At 45.4% G+C, this 19,413-nt stretch overlaps 1 protein-coding gene across 3 annotated transcripts in view; it reads left to right on the top strand.

The window, feature by feature from the left end:
• Positions 1 to 19,413, top strand: part of EPHB1 (EPH receptor B1) — a 419,645-nt gene that overhangs the window by 176,111 nt on the left and 224,121 nt on the right. For all 3 annotated transcript variants that reach the window (XR_005748610.1, XM_040348729.1, XM_040348730.1), the window contains exon 3: positions 2,402 to 3,083. Coding sequence is in view for 2 of the 3 variants with exons in the window: in XM_040348729.1 (XP_040204663.1) it covers positions 2,402 to 3,083 (682 nt within the window). In the remaining variant the exon portion in view is untranslated. The remainder of the gene's footprint in view (positions 1 to 2,401; positions 3,084 to 19,413) is intronic.

The following is a 19,413-nucleotide window of genomic DNA, read 5'->3' as shown; positions in this document are numbered from 1 at the left end:
CTTTTATGAATATAAAAAAAAACGTAACTTTTCATAATTATAATGCCGCGTACACACAATCATATTTCGGCATGAAAAAAAAAGACGTTTTTCCAACTTCATCATTAAAAACGATGTTGCCCACACACCATCGTTTTTCAAAAATTATGAACAAAGCGCGGTGACGTACAACACGTACAACGGAACTCTAAAGGGGAAGTTCTATTCGCCTTTGCTGCTTTAGCTGATTCCGTGTTAGTAAAAGACATTTGGCGCTTTTTTGTCTGTTACAGCGTGATGAATGTGCTTACTCCATTATGAACGGTAGTTTTACCAGAACGAGCGCTCCCATCTCATAACTTGCTTCTGAGCATGCGCGGGTTTAAAACGTTGTTTTAGCCCACACTTGATCATTTTTTACAACCCGAAAAACAATTTTTTTTAAAACAACGTTAAAAAATGCAGCATGTTCGAAAAACATTTTTTATAGTCTTTCAGAAACGGAAAAACGATGTGCAGCCCACACACGAACATTTTAAATGACGTTTTTTTCATTCCGAAAAATTATTGTGTGTACACGGCATCAACGATGATAATTAAAATAATTGTGCTCTCCCTCTGTAAAGCGGGACTAAACCCATAAACAAAAATGAATTATATTGCAACTTATTTTTCATCTTCCTTCAACAGACCAAGCTTTCCAGCACAAGTGGCAATTAAGCCCCGTACACACGATCGGAATTTCCGATGGATTCCACCGGAGTTTAGATATAGAACATGTTCTATTTTACTCCAATGGAATTCCGTCGGAATTCCAATGTGATTTTGGTCGGACAAACTATTTAACACTGATAGGTGTGCTTACAATGGTTAGCTTTTATTCATTTATGTAAAACCTTTATCCTATAGGGACAAAAAAGTTGGCGCTAACTGTTTAAAACTTCTTATCTGGAGTTCGGCTTCAATTTGTTAGGCAGGTCCATCTAAAGCTGCTAGTACATTCCCCTCTTCCCAGATAGATGATGCGACTTTCCAGGGGTGGCTCCATTACTCCTGAATAGATTGGAGGCGCCCTTACATAGGAGGTGTTACTGGCCAGAACACCTGGTGAAATTAAAAGATAAACAAAGAAAACTAGTGCAGCCACATGTAAGGATTGGTAAGCTGCAATATATAATGTTTTATAACCCCTTCCCTCCGGCAGTACACATATATGAGGCCTCAGGAAACTGGGTCTTTATCCGTGAGGCCGCATATATGCATACCTGTCTTTGTGCTGGGAGAGTGACGCACAACGTGCTGCCAGCACAGAGACTGGGCTCTCCAATGAGCCCTGGGTCTCGTAGTAATGATCAGGACCCAGGACTCCCAGTTCCCAGTTACCTGATGACTGTGATAGCCTCTGATTGGCTATCAAAGTGATCAGTCACTGTGCAGCTGCCCACAGGGCTGGACTGGGACAAAAATTTGGCCCTGGACTTCATCCAGACTGGCCCACTTTGACAGGTCTCTCCCATGGCGGCTGAAAAAAACAGGATGGCGGCCACACACAGCTGTGACATGAGCTTCCTCGGCACCCGTTCTTCTGGGCTTTCCTTTCCCCCGCTCTCCATATAGATTCTCTGTGGCAGCAGACAGCAGGTTGGAGAGCAGGGGAAGGAAAGACCAGGGGAACGAGTGTCGAGGTAGCTTATGTCACAGCTGTGTGTGGCCGCCGTCCTTCCGGATCATACGATGTGCTTCTAAGTGCGACTCCCGAGGAGCATGTCTGTTTTCATGTGAACTAGCCAGGGAGAGGAGGTGAGCGCTGCGGGGAGAGAGAGCCAGAGGAGCGAAGGGGCGTGGCGGTCTACTGTCACTGAAGCCGGCCCACTGAGACATCGGCCCACCGGGAAACTCCCAGTAGTCCCAATGGCCAGTCCATCCCTGGCTGCCCATGTGTTCTCTTTCTTCTCTGGGTGGAGAGAAAGATCAATTGTATCTTTCTCTCCTTGCCAGGAAGGAAAGATGTAAACAAACAGCTTAGTGAATGAGGTCACCATCCAATCATGTGCAAGCAAAAATGCTGTGTTTTTTATTTTCCTTGCACCCGATTGGGTATCCTTTAAAAAGCGAAAGCACATTCACTAAGCTCTGGAAAAAAATAGTGCAACTGCATTTCATAAGTGGACAGTCTATTTGCCTTTAGTAAATCCACCCCATGGTGTCTTATTTGGTTTATTTTTTACTAGAGGATACAGAAAAATAATTGAAATTACGAATTATGTGGCTGAAGTACCCAAGCTATATAAAAAGTCGGGGGTTTCAGCACTTCAACATTTCCCCATAAGTAAAATGTCACATGATTGTGGGCTAAATAACATTTCCTGTGCTGCTTCATAGGATTCATGTTTGATACATCTGTATTTTTCTTTTTCTACAGTGGGAAGAAGTGAGCGGCTATGATGAAAACCTCAACACAATACGCACATATCAAGTGTGCAATGTTTTTGGGCCCAACCAGAACAACTGGCTTCGTACTACCTTCATTCCTCGGCGGAATGCCCAGCGCGTCTACGTGGAGATGCGTTTTACTGTCCGAGACTGTAGTAGCCTCCCTAATGTGCCAGGGTCTTGTAAAGAAACTTTTAACTTGTATTACTATGAGTCGGACTCCCACGTTCCGAATAAAGACTCAGCATTTTGGAATGATGCTCCTTACCTTAAAGTAGACACGATAGCTGCTGATGAAAGCTTCTCACAGGTGGACTTTGGTGGGAGGCTGATGAAAGTGAACACTGAAGTTCGTAGTTTTGGCCCATTGACTCGCAGTGGCTTCTATTTAGCCTTCCAGGATTATGGAGCATGTATGTCACTCCTGTCTGTCCGTGTCTTCTTCAAAAAGTGCCCCACTGTGGTTCAGAATTTTGCAGTCTTCCCGGAAACCATGACTGGGGCAGAGAGCACATCGTTGGTGATAGCAAGAGGAACGTGTATCCCTAATGCAGAGGAAGTAGATGTACACATTAAACTGTACTGCAATGGCGATGGAGAATGGATGGTGCCCATCGGCAGATGTACCTGCAAAGCTGGATATGAACCTGAAAATCATACAGTCTGCAAAGGTAAGCCCTTTTTTCTACCTAATGCCAATGCCTAATGGATTGGCCCACTATGGCAGAAAATATTTTTTTATGGTAACTGTATGTGCTTAAAATGTTACTAAACCCAGGACCCTGCATTCACTATATCTGGTCTCCCACAGTACATAGAACATGGAAATGCAATTATTTTAGTAAATATAAACTGCTAAATACCTTTTTCTCATCAGTAATATATAGAAGTCTTGTGACTTCTATCAGTGTCCAGCCAAGCACTGCTTAAAGCTTGTAGGAGGAGTTTTCATTCTCCTCTATCTGGACAGTGCTGATTGGTCCTGTGCCAATCACATGCATCCTCCCTCAAAACAAAAAACAAAAAAATTCTCTAGCAATATACACCAAACTGAGCATGTGCAGAGTGCCTCAAAGGCTATGTACTATCAAGAGATGGATTGGGGGCAGTGGAAAAAGTGGAGGATCAGAGAAGACAGGCTCAAACAGCCTTTTTACACAATGCAGAGGATAAACCCCTTAGGTTTTACAGTGAGTAGAACAAGCATGCGTTACTGCATATACAGACTGATTTTACTGTTGTAGGTTTAGTAACACTTTAAGATCTGTAATGATAGTATTAGTATATCAATTCCTTTTTTATTTTACATGCCCTTATTTTTTCTTCTACATTCACATGAAGGCCAATCTGCCCAACAAAAGTGACAAGCCTTTAGTTTTAAGCCCTGTACACACGGCCCAGATTCTCGTCAGAGAATTGTAGATGTGCAATAAAATGTTGACATTTTCCAGTATAAGTTGCTGTTGTATTCCTTGTTAATATCAGTGAGGAAATGCATCTAAAGCCTCGCTCTCACAATATGTTCAAATTTCAGAAAGTTTCTGCTTAGATCCAAGCCACTGCTAACCGATCAGACACCGCCTGGATTTCATCATATGCATTTCTTTTAAAGGGATCCTCTCTTGAATGTATAACATAATGGAGTGCACAGCTCCAAGGCTCCTCCAAGCTATATAACATTCTCATTAAAGCGGAACTAAACCCTTCTATGCCTCTGTTTGATCTTCAACTGCCTTGGGGCTGCACATGTGATCAGTTATGACTTCAGCCATTTGATGCTTTGACGGTCTGGTTGAGCGCACAAGCAAATGTGACAGTTAGCAATCTCGGTATGCCAGGAATGTAACTGTTTTTGGAAACCATTAAATGATGGGTTTAGTTCCGCTTTAACTTTGAACTGTATGCTAGTTGAAGATCAAGGCAGTTGAATTGTTATTTTTATTTGCCTTGGCACTAATATGTTGCTTAGGTGGGATCTTGGCATATTGATGAAGGGGTTCTTCTAGCCATAGGTAGGGATTTCAAATCCTTGCCACTTGCATTTGTGCCTGTAATATGCATCGCTATAATGGGCAGCACAGTGGCTCAGTAGTTAGCACTTCTGCCTGGCAGCAGGGTAACCCCCATTAAAAAATGACCTGCCTGGATTTTGCATGTTCTCCCTGTGCTTGCATGGGTTTTCTCATGATGCCCAGCTCATGCTGGTAGGTTGATTGGCCCCTGTCTAGACTGACCCCAGTATGTGTGTACATGTATGTATGAATGTGAATTAGAAACTTTAGATTATAAGCTCCTTGAGGGCAGGGACTTATGTGTATGTGCAGAATGTAAAATGCTGTGAAAGTTGTCAGAGCTATGTACAGTAAATACTATAATAAAATATTAATAATAATAATAATAATAATAATAATAATAATAAATACATTGTTCTTCCACTTTCATGATCCTTTCTTACTTTATAATGAAACATTGTGTAATTTAATAGTAATTTGCAGCTAACAGTAACAAATACAGCAGTGTAACTGATGAAAAACTGTAGAACATAGCTTTATTTTAAATTGTTAGTTTATGTTTTAGAAAAAAATTTAAAGGCAAACTAACACCATAAACCCTCCCCACCCCCCTGGTCCCTGCTGCACTCACCTTCATGGGTGATACAGTTTCACTATCCACGCAGCCCAGCACAATGGTCCTGGGTTTAAAACTGCAGTGTTCCTCCTTTTCTTTCCACATGGACATTAAAGGGTTTGTAAAGGTTAAAGGTTTTTCACCTTAATGCATTCTATGCCTTAAGGTGAAAAAACATCCGACAATACTGGGCCCCCCCATTATACTTACCTGACCCCTCGAAAGTCCCACGCTCGCCCCCGACATCCGCTTCGCCGCTCAGCCTGGCCGTTGATTGGTTATAGTGAATGGATTGAAAAGAGCGCAGCCATTGGCTCGCGCTGCTGTCAATCACATCCAATGACGTGGGGCGAGGCCGAGTCATACAGTGAGCGGCTATGGCTGCCGCTGTATCATGGGAGTGCGCCCGCAAGAACTCAACACCATGCAAGTTCTCTCGCCTGAAGGTGTTGAGTCCTTGCGAGGGAGGGGGGACCGAGACAGCCACCGAGGGACCCCAGAAGACCAGGTTCGGGACAACTCTGTGCAAAACGAACTGCACAGTGGAGGTAAGTATAACATGTTTGTGATTTAAAAACAAATATATATATATATATATATATATCTTTAGTGATCCTTTAAGACAGATCAGAGTGGTTGTGATTGGTCATCATGGTCTTTTGTCAGTGTTGACCAATCAGAACCACTCTAATCCCTCCTGGCATCCCTATGGAAAGAAGAGGAAGAACAGTGCAGTTTTTAAACCGCAGGACCATTGTGCTGGGCTGCGTAGACAGTGAAACTGTTTCACCCATGGAAGTTAGTACAGTGATGACCAGGGGGGTGGGGAGGGGGGTCTAGACTCTTCTCTTCCATGACCATTGACAAATACAGTCTAGAAAAACCTTAGAAGATAGATTTGTCTGACATTCTGGAAGTGTATCGTAGTCATTGTGGGGAATGTAAAAAATAAAAATAGAAAAAGGAAAAGTGTACAGCAACTGAAAATAAAATAAAAAATGTGATAAACAAATGTAATAGCAATATTACAATATAACATAATAATGTCCAAAATATTCTGTGTTAAGGTGGTCAGGGTCTAGATCTGTAAGGGGGGTGTAGACTCTTCTCTTCCATGACCATTGATAAATACAGTCTAGAAAAACCTTAGAAGATAGATTTGTCTAAAATTCTGGAAGTGTATTGTAGTCATTGTGGGGGATGTAAAAAAATAAAAATAAAAAAAGGAAAAGTGTACAGCAACTGAAAATAAAACACAAAATGTGATAAACAAGTGCAATAGCAACAATATTGCAATATATCATTAATAATGTCCAAAATTATCTGTGATTAAGTCCACACAAAAGAGCTGAATAGCCTGTGATTAACAAGTGCAATAATAACTATGTAGCCATTGATAATATCCAAAATGATCAGTAATAAGGGCCAATCAAAAAACTAATTAAATGGCGTATATCAAAGCTCAAGTCCTGCGGAAAAGCGTGGGAACAGAGTCCCTGCACTTTTTTCACAGCAGGAACGCAGTTCCTTTTGCAGGACTAGAGCAGCAGCCGAGCCGCCCGAGCCAATCCTTCACTAAGCGGCGATGCCCAGCTCGAGTCACTGTCAGGGGCAGGCGAACCTTAGTAATCTTTTATGTTACTGGCCACTTCCTGTATATCGATTCATCGGGTAGTGTGCAGGTATTCCGTCACTTCCTCGATGCCACAATGTCTCCTGGGAGCTTTTGTCATTGTTCCCAGGAGACATTGTGGAGGTCTGCCGCGAGTTATCACAGGATTTATAAAAAAATAATCTTTCTAAATCCCGCGATAACTCGCGGCAGACCTCCGCAATGTCTCCTGGGAACAATGACAAAAGCTCCCAGGATATATTGCGGCATCGAGGAAGTGACGGAATACCCGAAAACTACCCGATGAATCCATATACAGGAAGAGGCCAGTAACACAAAGAATTACTAAGGTACAGTGGATCGAAAAAACAAACAAACATGCGGTTTAGTAATAATGCATATGAGCGTATCATATTGGGTGGGAGTTCCCACATTTTTTTCCCCAGGACTTGACCCCTGGCGTATATATGATAAAGTTCACAACATATGCTGAAAATATTCGTATTAATAGTGAAACCACAAGCATAAAATACCCAAGCTCAATCGCACAATTGAGAAATACTTGCTGAGATTCGGCGCTCAGGCTAGGGGGATTCCCACTCTGAACATCCAAAGCAGAAATGTTGCCGTCAAATCAATAACTCCTTAGTATTATCCTTTATTTGGCTACATTATATATACAGGATCAATGCTGACATGTTTCAGCCATTACAGCCTTGCTATGAGTAAGCCGGACAAATTTCTGCTTTTGATAGTGAAACCAATCTACTCCGGTGACACCTCCAACAGCAATCGCCCCCAGGGTGTGTTCTCATCTTATGGTTTGACCTCCATTACGAAAGGTCAAACAAGCATGAACAGATAGATATCCAGGCAAACTCCTTTTTAGATACTCCCAGAGACAATGGAGGCGCTCTCTCGCCACTTTCAAATAACGCTCAGTGCTGCATGGGTTACTCAACCACTGAAAATACAGTGCTGTGGGTACCAGAAGCCAAAAGAAAGAAAAATGTCATAGTGCTCACTGCTAAGAACTATTTTAATGAAAAGTAGGTAAAGTATGCACCCACATTGAACATTTATTTGAAAGCGTGAACAAACACTGTACCAATACACCACTGCCGATGCAGGTAGCCCTCATAGTTAGTCTGAGGCCCCGTACACACGACCGATTTTCTCGGCAGAATTCAGCCAGAAACTCGGTCGGAGCTGGATTCTGCCGAGAAACTCGGTCGTGTGTACACTTTTCAGCGAGGAAGCCGACGAGGAACTCGCCGGGCCGAAAAGAGAACATGTTCTCTATTTCCTCGTTGTTCAATGAGGAAAGTTGGCCCGCCGAGATCTCGGCGGCTTCCACACTGAACTCGACGAGGAACTCGATGTGTTTGGCACGTCGAGTTCCTCGGACGTGTGTACGGGGCCTCAGAGAGTGTTTTGTGATTGAACCTTATCAATGATCACAGTGGCTCTTTAATTAGGCAAATTAGGTGGCCACCTAAGGCCTTGCACTTACATGGGCCTCGCAGCTGCCTAATTTGCCTCTGCTCAATCACTGTGTGCTAGATCTGTGCATCTTTCTGCAGCCATTTTTATTTGCTTGAATTTTATTACCCATTATGGGCATGAGTTGGACCCCCGTATCTAAGTTTTGCCTAAGGTTTCACCTAGAGCCGCCTCTGAATGATCATTTTGGATATTTTCAGTGGAGTATGACTACATAGTTATGATTGCACTTGTTAATCACAGGCTATTGAGCTCTTTCATGTGGACGTTATCACAGAATATTTTGGACATTATTGATGATATATTGTAATATTGTTGTTATTGCACTTGTTTATCACAGTTTTTGTTTTATTTTCAGTTGTTGTACACTTTTCTTATATTCCCTTTTTACATCCCCCACAATGACTAGAATACACTTCCAGAATTTTAGACAAATCTATCTTCTAAGGTTTTTTATGCTGTTTTTGTCAATGGTCATGGAAGAGAAGAGTCTACACCCCCCCCCCCCCCCCCCTTGCAGATCTAGGCCCTGACCACCTCTATTATAATCCATGGCAGGGTACGAGCTGCAGTATATTTCTAGTGGGATCATCAGATGGTAACTCACCAGGGCGCTGTGTCCTCAGGAAAGAAGGCTGCCAAGCGTGGGATGCAGCTGTTTATTTTGGAAAATGATTGAGCACAAATATTTCTGTGGTGATCTTACAAAAACAATTTTAATTAGCACTGGGCTATTTATTTACTTATTCATAAAGTGCCAGAGTTTGTTAATGAGTGACAGTGATGGAAATAAAAGTCAGCATGAAAGCTCAGTGGTTAGCATTGCTGCTTCCTGTTACAGCACAAAGTGCTTGCTGCTTTATAATTCCCTCCCATTTATATATGAACACTAGGAGGAAATGTAATGCTCAACTCCGGAAAAACAAATATTGGCTAATGCGCATTGATAGCTCAATTTTAGCGTCCTTTGTACATTTCTTCCATCGTTGTGCAGTAATCCGGCATGCAACTTCTGCACCTTACCTCTGCGCAGAGCTTCCTATAATATAGACCGGTCACTGCTGTGCTCTCTTCTTGTGCTGGGTGACTGGTCTTGGCCCCGCCCCCTCCTGTAGTTTTCTGCAGGCAGCTTGTAGTGGGTGGATCTACTGAGCCCCTCCCACAGCTCTGCACAGACAATGTACAGCACAGTGATGATGTCACTACCACTTTTACAAGGTAATAAATGAAAAGGCATTTAGTATTAACAAAGTGAATCTATATCCTTTGTGACTATTGAGGATTATATTTAAAATACGTTTTTGGACCAGGTTTTGAGTTCAGTTTTATTTTTTTTGTCTCATCCCTTCTGGAGTTTATGCTTGCTACATGAACTGACATTTTTTATGTAGTGTTCAATACAGTGCTATCAAAAGGTAAACCATATCAGCCTGGATGTCACATCACTTCCTCAAACTCAATCTATCCAAAACTGAGCTCATATATTTCCTCCCCCATGTGCTTCTTCCCCTGATTTTCTCTGTCAAGATCGATGGCACAACGATCAACCTGTTCCCGCATGCCAAGGTTCTATGTCTATTCCTGGACTCTGATCTATCCTTTCGGCCCCACGTCCAAATCTTGCCACTTCAACCTACGCAACATCTCCAAAATACGCTCCTTCCTAACCAATGACACCACAAAGCTCCTAGTTCACTCCCTGGTCATCTTCCATCTCGACTACTGCAACTCCCTCCTCACGGGATAACCTTTATGCCACGTACACACGATCATTTTTCGGGTTGTAAAAAGCTACGTTTTTTTAAAATGTAATTTAAAACGATCGTGTGTGGGCTTCAGAGCATTTTTTTGGTTCTGAAAAACTGCAATTTTTTTTTCCGAACATGCTCTATTTTTTCACAACGTTTTAAACATTGTCGTTTTTCGGGTTTGAAAAAAATGATCGTGTGTGGGCTTTAATGACGTGAAAAACCTGCGCATGCTCAGAAGCAAGTTATGAGACGGGAGCGCTCGTTCTGGTAAAACTACCGTTCGTAATGGAGTAAGCACATTCATCACGCTGTAACAGACAGAAAAGCGTGAATCGTCTTTTTCTAACACGAAATCAGCTAAAGCAGCCCAAAGGGTGGCGTTATCCAAATGGAACTTCCCCTTTATAGTGCCGTCGTATTTGTTGTACGTCACCGCGCTTTGCTAGAGCATTTTTTTTTAACGATCGTGTGTAGGCAAGGCCGTTTTAATAATGAAGTTGAAAAAAACGTAGTTTTTTCTAGAGCCTGAAAACGTAATTTTTTACAACCCGAAAAATGATCGTGTGTACGCGGCATTACATTGGCTGTCCCTCCTTCTGTCCATTATGAATGCTGCTGCCAGACTCATCCATCTTACAAACCGCTCCACTGGCTTCTGCTCACCCACAAATTAAAGAGGAAGTAAACCTCTGCCTTTTTTTTCTGACGTGCAAAGTAAAGGCATAATGTGCTAGAATGCATCATATACTAGCACATTATATGAAACTTACCTGCAAACTAAGCCCTCCACCGATGCGGTGTCACCGCTGGAAACCACATCCATCTTCACCCATCTTCCTTGCGGGTCCGCAGACTCCGGAGCCGCATGACGTCACTTCTGCGAATGTCGACCTGTCAAGGCACAGGGCTCTGAAGGAATGGCACGGGTGGCAATTCCTTCAGAACGCATGCCCTAATGATGTAATCAGCTGCATATACAGTAAATATCTCTTAAACAATGCATGTTTAGGAGATATTTACAGTACCTATAGGTAGGCCTTATTATAAGCTTACCTATAGGTGCAATTAATCAATAGGAGTTTGCAACCACTTTAAAGTCAAAATACTAACAACTTACCAAGCCATCCACAACTGGGCCCCCAGCTACATCACTAACCTTGTCTCAAAATACCAACCAAATTGTCCTGTTCATTCATCCCAAGACCTCCTGCTCTCTAGCCCCCTCATAACCTCCTCCCATGCTCACGTTCAGGACTTTTCCCAAGCCTCTCCCACCCTATGGAACTCCCTACTCCAAGCTGTCCGACTATCTCCTACTCTGTTTGCTTTTAGACGATCCCTGGAAACAGTGGCGGAACTACCGCCATAGCGACCCACGCGGGCGCTATGGGGCCCGCAGCCGAGTGGGGCCCGGCAGTGTTGCCAACAGGAAGCCTGCAGGACTCGGCAAAGATCGTACAAACTCGGCTGGGCGGCTCATGCGCAGTAGCGAAATGTCGCCATCTGGCGACATTTTTGAATGGGCAGTGGCGCGTCTCGGCAGTATATCAGTGGAGCGGGCTTTGGAGTCGGGCAAGGCGGTGCAAACTATTCCTGCCCTATGACTGCGGATGAGCTCCGGTGGATGGATTCCCCTCCCAGCACCTTCTGCAGCCTGCCCAGTGAGTATGGGATTGCCCGGCCGTGCCGCCCTCCTGCTGTGTGCCTGGATGGGAGCTCCGGTGGATGGATCACATCCCGGCGCCTGCTGCAGCCTGACCGACCCCCCCATAAAGAAAGTGAGTCCCCGGCCGTGCCGCCCCCCTGTGTGCCTGGATAGGAGGAGCGGCGGGGACAGCTGCACATGGAGGAATTGATCTTTCCATATTCCTCCTGCAGCCGCTGAATGACCGCTTCTTCTGCGGGCGTTCATTGGCTGCAGGAGGAATATGGAAAGATCAATTCCTCCATGTGCAGCTGTCCCCGCCGCTCCTCCTATCCAGGCACACAGGGGGGCGGCACGGCCGGGGACTCACTTTCTTTATGGGGGGGTCGGTCAGGCTGCAGCAGGCGCCGGGATGTGATCCATCCACCGGAGCTCCTCCTATCCAACTTTTTACTGCCAACGTGCTCCCTAGTTCCTCCCAGTTCTCCCTGCATACCTCCTCTGCTCCCTGGCTCCTCCCCAGTGCTTTCTGCCCCCCCCCCCTGCTCCCTGCCCCCCCCCCACTGTGCTGCCCTGCCCCCCCCCACTGTGCTGCCCTGTCCCCCCCCCTGTGCTGTGCTCTCCCCCCCCCACAGTACTTTCTGTGCTCCCCCATGCTACCCCCACTGTGCTGTCCAGTCCCCCCCCCACACTGCTCCTTCGCTCCCCCGCAGTGCTCTCTGGTCCCCTCTGTGCTCCCTGGCTCTCCCCCCTCACTGTGCTGTCCAGTCGCCCCCCCCCCAATAGCTCTTCACCTCCCCTCCAGTGCTCTGTGCTCCCTTGTTCCCCCACACTGATATCCCCACCACAGTGATTTCTGGTCCTCCCTGTCTCCCCCCCCCCCCCCCCTACTCCCTCCCAGTGCTCTCCAACCCCCTGCTCCCTGGATCCCCCAACATTGCTCTCCAGCCCCCTAGAGCTCTCTGCTCCCCACGTACTCCCTACAGGAGGGGCTGCAGACATGGACGGGGCTAGAGATCCCTCTCTCCCCTCCCCCTCTTGTTCCTGAGCCAGGAAGAGTGGGCTGCTGGGGACCAAGCCTGCCTTGAGACTGTAACTTTAATGGAGGTCATCTGTGTTGCACTGCTGAAGTGCTGTCAGAGTCAGTAATTTTCATATGTGCCCATATCTTGTCTTCCCCGAGCCGTAAAGGGGTAGCAGTCTGTTTTCTGGGCACTGCAGTCTGAGGCTCTTTTGCTGTTGGGGGCAAAGGCTGCATCTCTCTGTGGGGGGGGAGGGGCAGAGGCTGCGTCTCTCTGTGGGGGGGGGGGCAGAGGCTGCGTCTCTCTGTGGGGGGGGCAGAGGCTGCGTCTCTCTGTGGGGGGGTGTAGAGGCTGCGTCTCTCTGTGGGGGGGGCAGAGGCTGCGTCTCTCTGTGGGGGGGGGGCAGAGGCTGCGTCTCTCTGTGGGGGGGGGCAGAGGCTGCGTCTCTCTGTGGGGGGGTGTAGAGGCTGCGTCTCTCTGTGGGGGGGGCAGAGGCTGCGTCTCTCTGTGGGGGGGGGGCAGAGGCTGCGTCTCTCTGTGGGGGGGGGCAGAGGCTGCGTCTCTCTGTGGGGAGGGGGGGGGCAGAGGCTGCGTCTCTCTGTGGGGGGGGGCAGAGACTGCGTCTCTCTGTGGGGGGGGGGCAGAGGCTGCGTCTCTCTGTGGGGGGGGGGGGCAGAGGCTGCGTCTCTCTGTGGGGGGGGCAGAGGCTGCGTCTCTCTGTGGGGGGGGGGGGAGAGGCTGCGTCTCTCTGTGGGGGGGGGCAGAGGCTGCGTCTCTCTGTGGGGGGGGGGCAGAGGCTGCGTCTCTCTGTGGGGGGGGGGGCAGAGGCTGCGTCTCTCTGTGGGGGGGGGGCAGAGGCTGTGTCTCTCTGTGGGGGGGGGGCAGAGGCTGCGTCTCTCTGTGGGGGGGGCAGAGGCTGCGTCTCTCTGTGGGGGGGGGGGCAGAGGCTGCGTCTCTCTGTGGGGGGGCAGAGGCTGCGTCTCTCTGTGGGGGGGGGGGCAGAGGCTGCGTCTCTCTGTGGGGGGGGCAGAGGCTGCGTCTCTCTGTGGGGGGGGGCAGAGGCTGCGTCTCTCTGTGGGGGGGGGCAGAGGCTGCGTCTATCTGTGGGGGGGGGGCAAAATCAGTCTCTCTCTCTCTTATAATAACCTGCCTTGCTATCTATATATCTATATATATATATATATATATATATATATATATATATATATATATAAAATTAGTAATGTCTTGTTCAATGGCATTAGTTCATTTTTTTTGGAGGGGGGGGGGGGGGGCCCATACAACATTTTGCTATGGGGCCCTGTGATTTCTAGTTACGCCCCTGCCTGGAAACCCTTCTCTTCAGAGAAGCCTATTCTGCCTTCACCTACAGTAACAACTTTACTTTAACTTTCTCCATCAGCTCACCCCCACAGCTATTACCTTTTGTATCACTTGACCCTCCCTCCTAGATTGTAAGTTCTAATGAGCAGGGCCCTCTGATTCCTCCTGTATTTTAACTGTACTGTCTGCCCTCATGTCGTAAAGCACTGTGTAAACCGTTGGCGCTATATAAATCCTGTATAATAAGCAGCTCTTTTTGTATGGCTTATAAACCTTTTAAATCACAGTATTTACATAGTGATACTTTAAAAAATCTTTGTAGGCCCATTGCAGATGTCCAACTCTTGGTCCTTATGCCCACCTCTCATTCCATTGATTGCTGTGGCGGCGAGCGTGTGCAGTAGGAGCTGGATGCAGTTGGGACTTATATCAGAGCTAGAGTTAAGTATTTAGCTTTGTGACTTCCACTTAGGGGGGTGGGGGAACATTTAAAGAACAACTTCAGTAATGTCATCAAGAAACACGACTGAAGCCACAAAATGCACTTCTACAGTAACCCGAAAGTCCTAATTTACGCAATTTTACAAATAGCCTATTTTGCGGCCTGTGTATTTATTGTGAAAGAGGTGATATAGAAATATTTGCTTATTTATTTATGAGGGTGCTGCACTCAGACCTAATCAAGCCAAGGTCTCACCTCGCTGTTAACCTCTTGGGACAAGAAGAAAAAAAGTGCTTTCCCATCTATAATCCTGTCGGCTGCAGCGTGAATTCAGCATAATGCAAAGTGGTTCTTTATTTTCTTGCTAAATGCACCTTGGCCTTTTGGGAAAAAAACAGCCAATTACTCATTCAGAGAATTAAAGAGTAGCACAAAATGGTGAGAAAGCATTTAGACAAGGTCAATATAACAGCTTCCCAGATACTGATAAAAGACACGCTGGCCCAAGTTTACTAAGTAGTGGTGTATGGTTGCATTCATACTGCTCTCCATGCACCTACAGTAACCATACAACCGTTTCTTCATTTCGATGAAAAAATACAGTGTGCTAAGTGGTTCAATCAGTAAACTATGATTTTCAGGCTTACACAAAAGTAGAATTGAACCAAATAGATTATTTGTTTTGCATTTTTGAACAAAAGTAATCTAATCTACGGTTGTTCATTTGTTACTGTTTAAGTATATGGGGACTGCCTATATAAATCTGTTCAGTGCATTGCTATTTAGGTAGGCCCTCAAACTGTATACCGTATTTATCGGGGTATACCACGCGTTGGCGTATAACGCGCACCCCAAGCTTAAAAGGGGAAAAAAGGGCAAAAAAAATTTTGCCCTGCGTCCATCGGCGGCCTTGTCTGGCGTCCGTCTGCGGCCTTGCGCGGGGTCCGTCCAGCCTTGTGGGTGTCCGTCTGCGGCTTCCTTGCGCGGGGTCCGTCTGTGGCTTTGGAGGTGTCTGTCTACGGCCTCCATCCAGGTGTCCGTCTCCGTCCAGCGTGTCCGTCTGCGGCTTTGGAGGTGTCCCTCTCCGTCCATCGTGTCCGGTGTTCATTTTTGGATTTGGCGCGAGCCGAGAGGAGCCGGATTTCCTCGATGTTCGGCTCCTCACGGCTTGTCTCGGCTTCTCTCGGCTCCTCTCGCGTGGCTGCGGACGGAGCAGAGTGTGGCCGAGCCTAGCCGAGTGCGCAGTACACTCGGCTCGGATCTAGGCTGCGGCGGGCGGAGCCGAGCGTGGCCGAGCCTAGCCGAGTGCGTAGTACAGCTCTAGACTAGCGGCTCAGAGACAGCGAGGATCGGCGTATATCGCGCACCCACGATTTTCCCCTGATTTTAAGGGGGAAAAAGTGCGCGGTATACGCCGATAAATACGGTAGTTGTTAAATATTAAGGAAGTTGTGCAATTTTTTTAGTACCAACCAGCTAAGCCATAGGATCTAGGCTTGTGCAATTTGTTTCGTAACTAATCGAAATTCGGACGAATTTAGCAACTTTGGGAGGTTCGGAACCATTCGAATTTCCAAACAAAGCAATTACAAATAAAACCTGAATCCAAAATAAATTATATTGCAAATAGCGAATGCCTGAATGCCTTCGGCATAATTCGTTAATGCGGCCTAATTCAACAGCAAGTCGACTTGTTGTGATCCCAACCACACATCCAACAATAACACTCTCTGCTCCTCCCTCACCATGCTGAACTCCCTCTCAAAATGGTGTACAGGGGCGGAGGCTATAGCCGCATGTCAAAAAACGAAAGTAAAATACGAGAATATTTTGAATCGTTACAAATAACCGCAATGTATTTAGAAAAGCACAAATCCAGTCGAAGCACGTTAGGCAGCGCCATTGTGAGAGAGACATGGAAAATTACGAGTCAACGAACCAAGAACAAGTTACGAATCAACGAAAAACAACATACTCTACCGAAAGTACGAATTATAAATCAACTAAAAATAAGACTTACATTAATACGAATCATTCCGATTCAACGAAAATGACGCTAGCGAAAATAGGAATTAGCCTGAACACGAAAAATCCTGTTTAGCAAAATTACGAATGATTACGAATCAACAGGACGGAAAAGAAACTAAACTAAACTAAACAAATGTTTCCGTTGTGCACAAGTCTAATAGGATCCAGCTGTGCTATGTTATAGTAGTCAACTTAAAGGACACATTCTTTTAAAAATATAAAGTTTATTGGCATATATAGAAACAAACAACATAAAAAATATCCAATAGATCTTAAAAGTACACAAAAAAAAAACATCAAGAAAACATAAGAAATAAGCAGACCCTCATACCAATAGATTACATAAATTGGGATGACAATATTATTATTACGGTACATTGTTGAGGATAATTTTTTTTTATAACATGCTAGCTCTTTTGATATTTTCAAGCAACCTTGCAATTGTAATTACTAACTGGCATTCCTTCACTATGTTTCAAGAGCTGCTCTTATAGGGCCAGACCAGTATAAAAATTACTTGGTTTACATTCCACCTGTCTGGAGTCTACACTGTAACTGCACACAGGAATTGATGCCAAAAAGGTAATCAGTTTTATACAATAAATAGCATACATGTAGCTAATATACAGTACATTTAGCTAAAAAAAGTAGTAAGCATGTCTGTAGACCAGGTCTGAAAACAAGGAGGGCATTCTGCCCTCTAGGCCCCGTTCATATCTGGCAATTTGGGATCTTGGGCCGAATCGAATGTGGTTCTGTCCATGATCCAAAATCGCACTGCAAAAGTGGCAAAACTCACCACCTGTGTTTGAGTGCCATTCATTTTTATTGGCAGTATTGCCGGCAATTGAAGCTTGATAAATCTTGCTGAAATCTCAGCAAACTGCATTGCGTGAAACTTGTTTCCCGAAAAAGGAAGTTGGATATCTGTAACAATGTAATATAACATGACCCAGCAAAACTAATGTAGCAGATGCCCTTTTTGCATCAGTTAGTGATCTCCACCTGAGTGCATTGCAATATGGAATTAATATTTCTAGTTTCTGGCAATGTAGACATTAGAGTTAAAATGATTGCAAATAATAACCTTGTAAAACAACCCATTCAGTTTAAAATAGAGATAAAATGGAAAACATTTGTGTATAGACATAAAAAAAATATAGATACATTGTTTCCCCTTTTTTATAAGTTATCACATTCCTTCTGTTCTCAGCTGCATATGAACTAGGGGAAGGTAAACAGCAGCACACTTAACTTCCCAGTGACTGGCTGTGCAGGAGGGGTCTGATCATTGGAGGAGAGCAGACTGAGTTCCCAGCATAGGTAGAGAACTGACCACTCTGTGTTCTCCTGCTTAGTGTGATCAGTTTTTAATAGGAAAGGAGAGGGACTGGCAGGATCACCAGGGATTTCACACAAAGGAAGCAATACAAAGAGAACAGGATACTTGTTCATACAAGTACATGGTACAGCAGGCACACATCAGCACCTTCTCAATGTCCAAGTTTGTAAATATACTGGTACGTGTGTATTTCTTTGGCTGCTTAAAGCGGGGGTTCACCCCCCAAAAAATGTCCGAATGACAATCGGTTGTTTTTTTTTTATTTTATTGCCGTACATACCGTATTTTCACCGCTGCTTCCGGGTATGTAATCTGCGGGACTGGGCGTTCCTAATTGATTGACATCCTTCCAACCAGCGCATACAGCGCGTCACGAGTTGCCGAAAGAAGCCAGAAATGCGAGTCGGCTCTATACGGCGCCTGCGCACCGACGTTCGGCTTCTTTCGGCAACTCGTGGCGCGCTGTAAGCGCCGGTCGGAAGGATGTCAATCAATTAGGAATGCCCAGTCCCGCAGATTACATACCCGGAAGCGGCGGTGAAAATACGGTATGTATGGCAATAAAATAAAAAAAAACAGCCGATTGTCATTCGGACAACTCGGTTGAATGTACTGGTAAAAAAAAATGTTTTGGGTGAACCCCCACTTTAAGGTGCACATTCTATTGCCTCAAAATGGCAAAAGACTAAATAGAAACTATCATCTAGATGTCTAACCACTGCCCCCGGGCCCTGACATCAGCACAGAGCTTTGACTTGTGACTGTGATTGACAGACCAGCTTCACCTTTGTTATGCTGTTCAATAGACAAGATGGCAGCGCCCAACAGGGAAATAACTGGGTCTCGAGAGACAAGCTGGAAAAGAGATTTTATTTGATAATTATGAACCGGAGTGTTCTACATAAAATAGATAGAATTTCAATAGCTAAAAGGGTTAAAGTGGTAGTAAACTCATCTGGATAATGTTCCCCTATATAAGTCAATAAAAATAACACTTTACTGATCGCTTTGTGTAAAATCATTGCAACCTTTTCCTCTTGCTTGTAATCCATCCTGTCTCTATTGCTTCAGTCACTGGCGCATGCGCTCTGAACTAAATGCATATTTGTGGATTCCTTCAGAGCTCTTTGCCATGGTCATGACTCCTGAAGACTTAGTGAAAATGGAAGAACTGTCAGTATGCCACTGGAGGACTGTCAGCGCTTGCCTTGAATTTAAACCCAGGACATCTGCTGTGTCTGGCAGTTACTCTTCTCACTGAGCTACCTGAGATGCTGAACAGCACCCTGTCGGATCTATTGGACAACCTTGCCTTGTACCTTGACTTCTGCTGAACCTTGAACTGTTTGCTCACCCCATGAACTTCCTGATTTAAGCCATGTCTCTGCACTTCCTGTTTGCCAGATTATTTTGCTCTTTCAGCCAGTATCTCGCTCTTGTCTTCCCTGCTGCCTGTCCATATTTTCCTACCACTCGTTTTTCGAACCTTGGCTTGTTCCTTGACTAAGCTTCTGCCTAATCCCAACCTGCAACTACTCATTACTGACCTTTTGGATTGTTTACTGACTATGCCTCTGTTTTATCCTTACCTGCCTAATCTGCTACTGAACCCTAGCTTGCTCACCTCTAATTAAGGTGATCATGATAGGGAGCTGCGGTGGCTCAACGCGATTGGCACTGCGCTGATAAGCCATTCACCTCTGCA

Source organism: Rana temporaria, chromosome 4 (genome assembly GCF_905171775.1).
Source record: "Rana temporaria chromosome 4, aRanTem1.1, whole genome shotgun sequence".
Lineage (NCBI taxonomy): Eukaryota > Metazoa > Chordata > Amphibia > Anura > Ranidae > Rana > Rana temporaria.
Note: the sequence above shows the minus strand (reverse complement) of the source record. Positions and strands in the feature narration are given on the sequence as shown.